At 32.9% G+C, this 14,042-nt stretch overlaps 1 protein-coding gene across 5 annotated transcripts in view; it reads right to left on the bottom strand.

The window, feature by feature from the left end:
* Nucleotides 1-421: 421 nt before the first annotated feature.
* SS18 (SS18 subunit of BAF chromatin remodeling complex) overlaps nt 422-14,042 on the bottom strand; it is an 80,956-nt gene continuing 67,335 nt past the window's right edge. For all 5 annotated transcript variants that reach the window (XM_025429267.3, XM_025429266.3, XM_025429269.3 and 2 more), the window contains one exon: nt 422-2,190. In XM_025429267.3, the coding sequence (XP_025285052.1) occupies nt 2,164-2,190 (27 nt within the window). In that variant the 3' untranslated portion in view covers nt 422-2,163. The remainder of the gene's footprint in view (nt 2,191-14,042) is intronic.

Raw genomic sequence — 14,042 nt, 5'->3', positions numbered from 1 at the left:
TTAAAATTGCAATTTTAGTTTCCATTAAAAGGAGAATAAGACAACAGAAGATGGGTTGGCAAGACAAATTATTTCTTAATGTCAGTTGAGCTTATTTCAAATGAGATAACATATCTACACCAGGTTGGGTTCAGTACAATTTTGTCTCCTCAACTCATTTATCTAATTCAGTCATCTTGATTATAGCCTCATGGACTTCATTTTCAGAAAAGAATTCTATAACAAACAGCCCACACAACATGCTGATTACTGAACAGTTAATTCTAATTAACTTGGGCATGGCAAGAGAATTTTGATAAAGTCCTAGAATACAAATATAGTCTGCTTACACCAGACTAACTTATATAAAAAACCCACAGCAAAGTCTCCAGACAAAACAAGAGAGTCAAAGAGATCTAATTTAAAGAAACAAATGAGAAAATTAAAATCACAAATAATTTATTCTTCCGTTAGAGTTGATACAGTTTTAAATAGCAACAAAGTACACAGTGGTGGAAAATTGGCACAGAACCTATAAGCATTTTCAATCACAATAAGGCTGTCCATGCTTTATCTGTTCAAATTTGATGTCCATTTTCTACTGACCAAGTTGAAAAAAACTCTATTCAGACCTTAAAACACACATACTCTCTCTCATACACACACAGAAACATATTAAAATTCCTCCTTTTGATTACAGTATGTTGAAACAGTACATTTTGCTTATTCAAATTTATGGCACCCCTTCTGCTTTGTTTCCAGTTAGAAGTGGGGAAAAAACAATTCAATTATAAAGAATACATCTTATTCCCTGGGCATAGGCAACTGTGATGAAAATAACAACTTACCTTTAGGCTAGATGTTTTCAGATTATGCTTAAATAATTGTGGTTATAAACTTCTCAATGCATGATTTCCTGCCCAATGCAATATCCCTGAATTTAGCTAAAATAATCAGGCACCGGACAGTCTTGAATATGATTAAATACGCCACACTAATAAAGTGATCTAGAATGCAACCTCTATATGCTTTTAATACAGATCAGAATAAACCTCATCAATAAGCATTTTCCTAAACATTTCTTTGTTATATTAACCAACATAAAAAGGGAAAAACTTAAAAGTGTCCCTTTATAAATGGCATTATTTCCAGTGAAGAAAGCTGAAATAAAGATTTGTAAAGTCTCCTGAACTATTCTATTATATAAACCAATTATCCTTCTAATGTTAAAAAATAAAATTACTGGATCAATGTTGACTCTTCTTGATACCATTTAAAAAATGCTTTGATATTTCTAAGTTCCCTGATTACTTAAAGTAAAATTAACATTTCCATTTTCAGTTATTGCTATTTTAGAAGAATTACCACTTCATTTATATGAAACTGCTACCAAGATTTTTCAGATCCCACATGAAGTCATTCTTATTGCCTCACATTTTAAAACTGTATTATAAATGATCTTTATAAAAAGGTTTTAATCCACAAAACTGGAAAGCTTTTAAAAAATGTCTTTTTACTCAAAACTATCACAGTGCCCTTGATTATCTAATAGATAAAAGGGATCTGAATTTCCTCTAAAGAACATAATAGTGGACATATGGTGTGCTTTGTCTTCTCCCTCACCTTTATCTTCTATAGTACACCATTTTGAGACCAACACAATCAAGCATCCACCAAGCTCCAATCCACATTAACAGAGGATTTCTGATTCTGTCCAATGCGTAGTGTACCGCCTTGCATATTCACCACATGAAATAAACATAATATACAAAATATTGCTGCTGTAAAAAGTGTACATTTCCCTCTTCCCCTTACAAAAGAATCTGTGGAAAAGTATTAAATTCCCTTAACCTTCATAAACATACAAAGCTGTTCACACCTTTCAGTCTGTAACAGTCCATTTGAAACACAGTTCCCAAATCATTGCAAATTGGTTATGTCATTGTATTTTCTGTCCAATGTTGCCATCTAGAGTAGAAATGTGAAATCAAGAGTATTTTTTAGCTACTAAAGCCTTTACAACTAAGCCACAAAGGCTGCTTACTGATGAAACAGCCACTTATCCACAAAGTTTTTCCAAAAACTAGATGGAATGGAAGGATCTCTTCACACAGAGGTGTCCACAGTGCTGAGGTGACAATATGGCTGCTAATAGATACTGGCTATTGGAATGTAAGTACTTCTTCACTGCTGGTAATTTCCATACTGTCCCTAAAAGATAAATTTAAAAATACAATTAGATAACGATTTGAGCATAGTTTGACCATAATCATTTGGCAGAGAAAATTACAAATAAATCTTAACATTGTCATACTACAAAAGTTGACTTCATTGATAACAGAAACTGTTATATATTTAGGTACATGGCATTTCTGTAATTGCTTCTGATGTCACATTCAATTGCAAGTGGATTTCAGAGTCTTTAAATCTAAAACAGCACCTGTCACACAGTAGAAACTTACTTACTTACTTACCTATTTATTTATTTATTTTCACAGGAGAAATTTAAATGTTTGGTGAATTTTATTGAACTGAACTGAGCAAGAATGAATGAGTTCTGGTTCTAAATCCTGGTATGATATGTATTGTGTATTAATTACAGTGCTAATATAACAATTTTGTGACTGTTTAGTTTATTACAATTGCTATTCTGAATTAACATCAATAGTATTTGGAATAAGTAGCAAGGATGGAAAGATACCTAGGAGATAAAGGGAAAAGAACCTTCTATCCATACTAAGAAGCTCGGCTTTTCCCTGAGGCCAACAAAGTGTCAGTAAAAGCATTCAGACAGGCAGCTGGTACATAAAATCAAGGGAAGTTTGTTTTGTTTTTGTGGCTTTTAATAAGGTAGATTTGAAGGCCTGTAGGCTGACAGGACAGAGGAGACAAAGAGTACAGATAAAAAGAGGTGATAAATGAAGTAGCAGAATTCTACAAGGGAGGTAAATAATGTCTAGTATACTGCTGTTAGGGTTAGATTTTGGAGAAGAGAAGGAATAAAAAAGAAAAAGAAAAGAATCTGAAAAAAGAAAAAGAAAGGTAGAAGAAAAGAGAAACCTACTAGAAAATACATATATTTTAACAAAAATTTCTTAAATGTGTTTAAAAGAGATGCTCCTAAAAGCACCTATTTTCTAAAAATAGTACTCATAGGAAACACATAATCAGCTAATTGTCTCCTTTAGCTAAATTTCCCCCTCCAAGTCACATAATTTTATATCAATAAAGTATTCTAGAATTGAATTACTTCTATACTTTAAGAAATAGCAACCTAAAACTTTATATTTCCACAGATATAGATGTATTTGAAAAATCTGTTGAACACCACTATATTTCTAATGGAATAATGCACCATGAAGAGAATTAAGGTATTTTAAAAATATTAATGTACTTTTCATAGCTATATTCAATAAAATTTAAAGTCAGGGCTCATCTTGAAAATATTTATAGGTAGAATATCAAATGTAGAATTTGCTTTAAAATACTCAAGAAATGTAGCTGTGTGTGTGTGTGTGTGTGTGTGTGTGTGTGTGTATATATAAAATAGCATTAGCAAAATGCTGATAATTGTTAAAATTGGTTGCTAGGTATATGGAGATCCATCATACTCTCTTTTTTTGTAATTGTGTAAAGATTCCTATAATACAAAGTTTAAAATAAGAAATATAAGTCAATAAATACTTAGCACCAGGTGCTTCTTATTCAATTGCTAATCTCAACTTCAGTATTTAGGTAATCTAAGTCCCAACTCTATTGTTAACTTTCCATCTGAGTCTAAAAAAGCTCTTTGAGACTAAGTTTCTTCACTAAGGGTAGGAATGTAACATCCCTGTCTACAGATCTCAATTTTCTTTCCATTTATAGCTACATTAATTCCTACCTCATCTGTTTGTTAGGACACTTAAATAAGAGAGGACATGAGGAAGGGCTTTTAAAATTTTTTAAATATTAAAAGTAAGGAAACCTCAATGCCGGAGGGAAATGCTCCCCTAGTGAATGTGTCTAATGAGATATTAATGATAAAAGTGACTTGCACATATTATGAATGATGTGAAAGCAGAAGAGAGGTTAAGAACTGCTGTGCTACATAAATATAAGCTATAATTTATCAACTATATTATGAACTACTTGAGAGTAATGAGGGTAGGGACTAGGTCTTACCTATCTTCATGGCCCAAGTACTGATGGGTGCCTGATACTGACACATAAAACTTCTTGAATAATGTGTGCCGAATACTATAATCAAGCAGTTATAAACATTTACTGAGCAAATGTTACATGCTCATCACCATAATAAACTTGAAAAACAGGGAAAGTAAAACTCAGAAATAAATCAAGTACAATTACAGAAATTCTCTAAGAGTTCACGAATGAAAAGATTAACACAGCTAAAATAATTAGAAAAATATTTCAGAGAATGTGGAAACCTTAAGAAAACTTTAAATAGCAGAGAAAAGAAAATGAGGCACTTCAAATAAAGGAATAGCTAAAGCAAAGGCATGTTGGAAACACAGGTATATAATGCTTAGGGAAATAGAGTAAAAAAGGAATATACAGTAATGTGGAAAGCTATTCATTACTTGGTAACAAAGAGCCTGAAGTAACAGAAATTAAGAAGTCTGGCTAGTATTAATAATAGCAAACTCTTACTATATCTCAATAACACTTTATTAGTGTCAGACACTAATAAATGCTTTGCGTCCATCTATAACCTATACAGTAAATATTATCTCCACTTTATAGATGAAGAAATTGAAGCACTGAGAATTCGAGTAAGTTGAACCACACTTGATCACAGTGCTGGGACCAAATCAAATCACAATCAAGCCCAAAAAAGTATACTATATATCTGCAAACATTAGCGAATTCCAGGATTAAAGGTATGAGTTTGGGAGTCAGAAACCAATTTCTAGCATTGACTCCACCACTTAACAGCAGCTTATCCTTGAGAAAGTTACCTATCTTCCCCTTCTCAATTTTCTCATCTGACAAGTATAAGTCATTACAATCTCCACCTCAAAAAGTTATTAGAGATGAAAAATGTGAGAATGCTCTACAAACAACTCAAGTACTCATTGACATTACTGGAAATAGCTTGAGAAAGTGAGTTCTAGTCAGTCATTACAGGCTATAGTCACTCAGAATTTGCCACCCAGCTCCACCACTTCTTGGCTCTGTCATCTTGGACAAATCACTCCAACTCTCTAAACTTCAGATTTTCTATATCTGCTTCTTCAAATTTTTCTTTTTTTAACTACAAAATTCCTCTGACTAAGGTATAAAGAATGAATGAGAAAAGAAAGCAAGAAAACAGAATGGAAGCAACCTGCCATGATGTTGATGGTCTTAACTAAGATAAGGCAGTGGTTACAGAGAATTGGATGGATTTAAGAATTTAGGAAGGAGGGTTAACAAAATTCTGTCATGTATTAGATGGAGAGAAGGAGAAAGTCTTAGATACCAAATGTGGCACTTGGCATTCTAGCTTGATGATAGTACTTCTCTTCTTTGATAGAGAATACAGAAAGAAGGAGTAAGTTTGGGTAGAAAAATTCTGAGTTTGTTTTGGTTATGCTGAATTGATATATTTATGATATATCTCAGTGGAGATGTCCAGTAGGTATCTGATTTTGAAAAGCAAGAGTCAGGGCAGCCCCGGTGGCGCAGCGGTTTGGCACTGCCTGCGGCCTGGGGTGTGATCCTGGAGACCCGGCATCAGGCTCCCTGCATGGAGCCTGCTTCTCCCTCTGCCTCTCTCTCTCTCTCTCTTTCTCTCTCTCTCGGTCTCTAAGAATAAATAAATAAAATCTTAAAAAAAAAAAAAAAAAGAAAAGAAAAGGAGTCAGACTAAATAGAGATCTGGGGGTCAACAGCATGGTAAACTGAAACCATGTGAGCAAATGATATTGTCTAAATAGAGTGTGTTGAATGAAGAGTCCCTAAGCTAGAAACCTGAGCAATACCAATCATCTTTAAATTTCTTTCTTCTAGTCATCTAATCATATTAAAGTCTTAAAATTATTGTCACAATAATTTTTGGGAATTTCTTTCTGTATTCTTATCTTATGATCACCATTCAAATTTAGGAAGTAAAGGCCTTAATTATTCACTTATTTATACTTTATTTATCAATATTTACTGCTAATTGATAAGTTCTGCTAGGCAATGGAAGCTCAACAGTGATAATAAATAGACACGATGATCTCTTTAAAGGACTAACATTCTAGAGGAAGAGAATCTGACAATAAACAATACATAATCTGTCACATGGAGATACACGCTACACTGACAAATTTAGGCATCTAACATAATTAATGAAACTTCCCCCACTAAAATGAGGAACGAGGCAAGGATGTCCCCTTTCACCAGCCCCTTACAACACTGTACCAGAATTTCTAGCTTATGCAATAAGAAAAATAAATAAAGGTATGCAGATGACATGATCATCTAGGTAGAAAACCCCAAAGATTCAACAATAACAACAACAAAATCTGAAACTAATAAGCAAAGTTACAGGATACAAGGTTAACATACAAAAGTCAATCATTTATATGCCAGCAATGAACAAGTGGAATTTGACATTAAAAACAATACTATTTACATTAGTACCTCAAAAATGAAAATTAGGTATAAATCTAATACCGTATATATAAGATAAACACAAGATAAACTAAAAAGCTGAAGAAAAAAATTTTTAAAAACTAAATAAATGGAGAAGTGTTCCATGTTCATGGATAGAAAAATAAATTTTGTTATAATGTCAATTCTTCCTTGCTTGATCTAAAGATTCAACACAATCCCAATCAAAACCCCAATAAGGTGTTTGTGGTTATTGACAAGTGAATTTAAAGCTTACAGAGAGAGGTAGAAGACTCAGAATAGCCACAAAATATTGAAGAACAAAGCCAGAGGACCTATAGTTCCGACTTCAAAATTCACTATAAAGTTACAGCAATCAAGACAGTGTGGTACTGGTGAAAGAACAGAAAAATAAATCAATGGAACATTAAAGAGAACCCAGAAATAAACCCACATAAATACAGTAAACTGATCTTTGACAAATAAGCAAAGGTAATACAATGGAGCAAAGAGTCTTTTCAATAAATGGTGCTAGAACAACTAGACAACCACATGCAAAAAAATGAATCAAGACATAGGTCTTCAAATCTTCACAAGAATTAACTCAAGCTGGATCACAGACCTAAATGTCAAAAACACAAGAGTAAAACTCCTAGAAGAAAACCTAGGTGACTCTGAGTTTGGTAATGACTTTTTAGATACAACACCAAAGGAATAATCCGTGAAAGAAATAATTGATGAGATGGACTTCATTAAAAGTAAAATTTTTACTCTGCAGAAGACAATGTCAAAGGCATGAGAAAGCAAGCCATGAAGACAATACAATATTTCCAAAAGACACATCTGATAAAGACTATTATCCAAAATATATTAAAAAAAAAAAAACTCTTAAAACTCAACAATAAGAAACAAACAACCCAATTAAAAAAATGGGTCAAGATCTGAACTGACACCTCACTAAAGATGGCAAATAAATGTATGAAAAGATGCCCACATTATGTCATTAGGAAAGTGCAAATAAAAACAATGAGATACCACTACATACCTTCTAGAATTGCCAAGATCCTAAATACTAACACCTCCAAATGCCAGTAAGGATGTAGAATGACAGATTGCTACTGAGAATGCAAAACAGTCCAGCCTCTATGGAAGACAGTTTGGCAGTTTCTCACAGAACTAAACAGACTCTTACCATATAATCCAGCAAGCGTGCTCCTTGGTATTTATCCAAATGAGTTGAATATTTATGCCCACACAAAAACCTGCACATGGAAGTTTATAGCAGTTTATTCATAATCGCCACATTTTGAAAGCAACCAAGATGTCTTTCAATAAATGAATGGATAAACACACTGCAGTACATCCAGACAACGGAATATTATTCAGCACTAAAGGGAAATATGCTATCAAGCCACAAGAAGACCTTAAATGCATGTTACTAAGTGAAATGCCAGTGAAATGAAAAGACTATACATAGTACAGGATTCCAAGTATATGACATTCTGGAAAAGGCAAAATTATGAAGACAGTAAAAAGATCGCTGGTTGCCAAGGGTTAGGGAAGAGAGAGAGATAAATAAGGGGAGCACAGAAGATTTTTAGGGCAATGAAACTATTCCATATGATACTATAATGGGGGGTGGTATACATGTCATTATAAGTTTGTCAAAACCCATAGAAGGTACAACATCAAGAGTGAACCCTATGGAATAGGGGTGATAATGATCTCTCAATGTATGTTCACTGATTATAACAAATGGATCACTCTGGTGTGGGATGCTGAAAGCAGGAGAGGTTTTACATATGTAGGGGAAGGACTTATAGAAAATTCTCTGTAGAGCAGTCCGTGTGGCTCAGCGGTTTAGCACCGCCTTCAGCCCATGGTGTGATCCTGGAGAGCCAGGATCAAGTCCCATGTCGAGCTCCCTGCATGGAGCCTGCTTCTCCCTCTGCCTGTGTCTCTGCCCCCCCACCCCGCTCTCTCTTTGTCTCTCATGAATAAATAAATAAAATCTTTAAAAAAAAAAAAGAAAAAAGAAAACTCTGTACTTTGTGTTCCATTTTGTTGTGAACCTAAAACTGCTTAAAACAAGTCTATTTTTAAAAAATTAAAACATGTTTCCAGTTAAGATGGGTTTACCCCCAAACCACTCAAAACATATGACATAATCACATTCAAGACACAAGGTAACAAAGAACAGCAATCTGAGAAATTAGAACCAAATGAGGTGAGCTCTCTGCTTATATATATTCCTGAATTTACACTGCAGTGTGGAGTGGAATGAAGGCTGAATCTGAGTTAAAGACATAAAGCTTAGAGTCTGGAGAGAAAGCAGGAGTTCTAGGTCATAGGATAGAGTACCAGAGAGGAAAGAAATGCACAGAGGGAGGGAACTGTCCAGATCTGAAGAAGAACTCTCTTGAGTATTCAGTGTAGTACTGACATGCAAATCCATGCAAGGAAAATACCCGTCCAAGGAGAAAACAACCAAAAGAATTAGAGGAAACAATATTCGGTGCTCATAAAGAAACAGAAATAGTACTTATTCCCACCAGCCAGAAAATTGTGGAAAACTTCACAATTCAAGGACATTAGGTCAAGTACTTGAAAAGGTTTTATCTCAGTAGCAGAAATACTTAGCCAAGGACTACACACTGCTTTGGTGCTGCCTAAAAAGCCCTGAAAACAATTCTCATAAGGTCAACATATGTCTAAATTACTTAACTGCATCCCAAAACAAAGCTCAAAACTATTTTTAAGAATATTATGAAAAAAAAAAAAAGAATATTATGCATCCCCCCCACAGAAGAAGAAGAAGAAGTAGTAGTAGTAGTAGTAGTAGTAGTAGTAGTAGCAGTAGTAGTAGTAGTATCCAACATCCAACAAAGTAAAAAGTGATATTCACAACTTCTGGTATACAATCAAACATTATCATGCATACAAAGAATGAGAAAAATAACCCATAATAAAAGGGTTTGAAAAAAGCCCAGTAGATCAAAAAACTGACCTAGATATTAAGAATTATCAGAAAAGAATATTAAAACAATTATCATACTTATAATTCAGATGTTCAAAACTTTAGGTAGAAATATGGAAGACATAAAAAAGGACCCAAAATGAAATTCTAGAAAAAAAGACTCAAATTGAAATTCAAGAGATGAAAACCTGGGAATGAAATGAACAAAAAAACATTAGTGAACTTTAAGATAAAGCAATAGAAACTATTCAAAAAAATTAGAGGATCAGTGAACTATGGTGCAAGTTTAAGCAGACAAATAAGACATTTAATTGAAGTCAACTAATGATGTAATTGGAGAGGACAGAAAGGGATATAAGGGTAAAAGAAAAAAAAAAAATACTTGGTCAGAATTTTTCCAAATCTGATGAAAACCATAAAGCTACAAATTGCAAGAAGATATATGAACCCAAAGCATAAAAAAGTCAAATAATTTCATAAAGGGAAAAATTTTAAAAAACAGCCAAGGGCACTAGGGTGGCTCCGTAGTTGAGCATCGGCCTTTGGTTCAGGTCATGATCCTGGTGTCCTGGGATTGAGTCCTGCATGAGGCTCCCCCCAGGGAGCCTGCTTCTCCTTCTGCTGTGTCTCTGCCTCTCTGTGTCTCTCATAAAAAAATAAGATCTTTAAAAAAATAATAATTAAAAACAGCCCCCCAAAAAACAAATACCAACCACCAGAAAAGAAAGAGAATAACAACAGCAGATGCCTCCTTGGAAATAATGTAAGCAAGAAGACAGTGGAGCCACATTTTTTAAAGTGCTGAAAGAAAATTTTTAAAAAACCTGTAAACCTAGAATTCTATACCCAGAATAAATATTTCTCAATAATGGAAGAGAAATAAACACTTTCTTGAACATACATAAACTGAAGACCTGCATTACAATAAATGTTAAAACAGTATCTTTTCCTTCATGCAAAGGAAAATGATGCCAGATGGAACTATGCCTCTATCACAGGAATCAAGAGCACCAGAAGTAGTAACTACTTAAATAAATATATAAGATTTTTTCTTATATATCTTTAAAGGATAATTGCTTTTTAAAAACAAAATAAATTCCATATGCTACAGAGTTTATAACACATGTACAAGTAAAATTTATAACAATAACACAAAGGTTGAGAAAAAAGAAATAAAAGTAAACTATTGAAAGGCTTTATACATAAAGTGGTATAACAGCACCTAAAATATGCTACAAGATGGGTGAACCTTGAAAATATTACAATAAGTGAAAACAGCCAATCACAAAACACCACATATTGTATGACTCCATTTATCTCAAATATCCAGAATAAGAAAATCTATACAGATCAAAAGTAAACTGTTTCCTAGGGCTGGGGTTTAGAGAGAAATGAATATACAATTAAAAAAAAAAAAAAATCCCATTGAATGCTACACTACAAAATGATGAGTTAATTAAATAGTACATGAATTACATCAATAAAAAGTCTTTTTTAAAGCAAGAAAAAAAAATCCAAGGACAGAAAAAGAAGAAAAAGGGAAGAACAAAATAAGAAAAAAAAAAAAAACCAAGATGATAAATTCAGCCAAATCTAATAATCATAAAAAATGTTATCACTGTCAGATTGGATAAAAAAAAAAGCAAGACTTGACAAATGGTGCCTTCATGAAACAGAACTTAAATATAAAAACACAAATATGTTAAAAATAAAAGGATATGGGTGCCTGGCTGGATGAGGTAGGACATGGCATGAGGGTTGCAAATTCGAGCCCCATGTTCGATGCAGAGATTACTTAAAAATAAAATCTTTTCAAAAAAGGATAAAAAAAATATATAATTCTATCAATAATCCAAAGAAAGTTGGTTGGCTACATTAATATCAAAAAGATTTCAGAACAAATATTATCATGGATAAAGTTATTTCATAATAAAGGACTAAATTAATCAAGACATAAAAATTCTAAAAATGTATAAACCTTAAAAGTTAGCATTAAGATACAGACAGAATTATAGCCAACGATTTAATATGTTTTTCTCAATAGAAATAAAGTAGAAAGAAAATCGGCTAAGATATAGACTTACCAATCAATTTGATCTAACATTTATAGAACAACCTCATAGACCAGACCATAGGCCATGAATTAAGTCTCAAAAAAAGTTGAAGAATTCAAGTCACATTAATGCTGATGGAATAATGATGATGGCATTAAATGAGAATCAATTACAGAAAAATATCTGGAAAATCTCCAAATACTTGAAAACTAAATTATACACTTCTAAATAACACTTGGATCAAAGAAGAAATCAAAAGCAAAATCAGAAAATATCTCAACTGACTGAAAAGAAAAACACAACATATAAAAATTTGTGGGTGATAGCTTAAGAAGTACTTAGGGGAAAATTTACAGCAATGAACACCTATATCAGGCGGGCAGTTCTTAAATCAATGGGAATTCAGCTATTACCTTAGGAAATTGGAAAAAAAGAGCAAATAAAACCCAAAACAAGGAGGAGACAAGAAATAATAAAGAAGAAGGCAGAGGGGTGCCTGGGAGGCTCAGTTAAGATGTCTTTGGCTCAGGTCATGGGATCAAGCCCCATAATGGTTCTCTGCTCAATGGGAAGTCTGCTTCTCCCCCTCCCTTTTCTTCTTTGTGGTCTCTCTCTCTTGCTTATTCTCAAATAAATAAATAAATAAATAAATAAATAAATAAAATCTAAAAAAAAAATAGAGGGCAGAAATCAAGGCAATAAAAACAAACTGGTGGGGGGGCAGGGAGGAGAATCTATAAAACCAAAAGCTAGCTCTCTGAGAAGATCAATGAAGTACATAAAAACTGGCAGCCAGATTATTTAGGGGAAAGAAAAAGGAGAGAGGATACATATTACCAGTAACAGAAATGAAAGAAATATCTTTACTGATACTAGAGATACAAAAGGATAAAAAAGAAATCATTCGACAGAACAAATAAAATGGACAAATTCCTTAACAAGTATAAATATCTCCTCAAAAGAAATGTATAACCTGAATACTCTTATGTCTAATAAAGAAAAAAAAAATTTAATTAAAAACCATCCTGCAAAGAAAATCCAGGCCTAAACGGCTTCACCAGTGAATTGTACCAAACATTTCAGAAAGAATAACACCAATTTTACAAAAATCATTCAAGAAACCTGAAAAGGGGAGTTGTCCTTTCAACTCACTTTATGAAACTCATGCTGTTTTGTTTTTTTTTTAAAGATTTTATTTATTTATTCATGAGGGACACACAGAGAGAGGCAGAGACATAGGAAGAGGGAGAAGCAGGCTCCATGCAGAGAGCCTGATGTGGGACTTGATCCCAGAACTCTGGGATCACGCCCTGAGCCAAAGGCAGATGCTCAACTGCTGAGCCACCCAGATGTCCTGAAACTCATGCTATTTTGATAACAAAACCAGATAAAGACATTAAAAGAAAACTAGAGTTCAATATCCCTCATATGTATAGATGCAAAAATTCTTAAAATTTTAGCTGATCAATTCCAACAACATATTAAAAGGATAATAATACATCATGACCAAGTGAAGTATATCCTAACTATCCAAGATTAATTTAAAACTTGAATATCAAAAAAACCTTGAATATCAAATAATATTATTTAACATACTAAATTAAAAAAGGAAAACCATGATTCCTTCAAAAGATAAGGAAAATTCACTTTGCAAATTTCAACATTCATTCCTGATAAAAATTCTCAGTGAAGTAGGAATACAGGCAATAATTTCTACCTGATAAAGGACAGCTACACAAACCCTACACACCTTATGTAAGGCTGAAAGCCTCATTGTTAGCCCCCTAAGATTAGGATTTAGACAAAAGATGTTCAACTATTTCTATTCAACATGATATCAGAGGTTTTAAGGCAGGGATAGATTAAGGGGGACAGTGGAAGAGCATTCAGATTATAAAGGAAAAATAGTCTTTATCCATAGGCAACATGACTGCTATGTGGAAATTCTGAAGGAATCTACCAAAAAAACTAATAAAAGTAATGAGTTAATGTTACAGTTTTGATAAAATATTAATAAAGATAAATTATACTTTTATATAACCAGCAATTAACTACTATAAATTGAAATTTTAAAAAATTTACAATAGTATCAAAAATATAAAATACCTAGAGATAAATCTGACAAAAATCTAAGATCTGTATGCTGAAAACTATGTAACACTATTGAAAAAAAAGTTTAAAGGGACATATGCCATGATCATTGGATGGAATATTCACTGACATGTTAGGATACAATTGTCTCCAAATCTATACATTTAAGACAATCTTAAATCTTAATCTTATTTTAAGACATCAAAATATCAGTAGGCTTTTTGTAGAAATTAACAAGCTGATTTTAAAATCTATATGGAAATTCCAAAAACCTAAAACAACTTTGAAAAAGAACAAAGCTGGAAAACTAACAATACCTAATTTCAAAACTTACTATAAAACTATGGTAATAAAGACAA

This window comes from Canis lupus, chromosome 7 (assembly GCF_003254725.2).
Source record: "Canis lupus dingo isolate Sandy chromosome 7, ASM325472v2, whole genome shotgun sequence".
NCBI classification, from domain to species: domain Eukaryota; kingdom Metazoa; phylum Chordata; class Mammalia; order Carnivora; family Canidae; genus Canis; species Canis lupus.
Note: the sequence above shows the minus strand (reverse complement) of the source record. Positions and strands in the feature narration are given on the sequence as shown.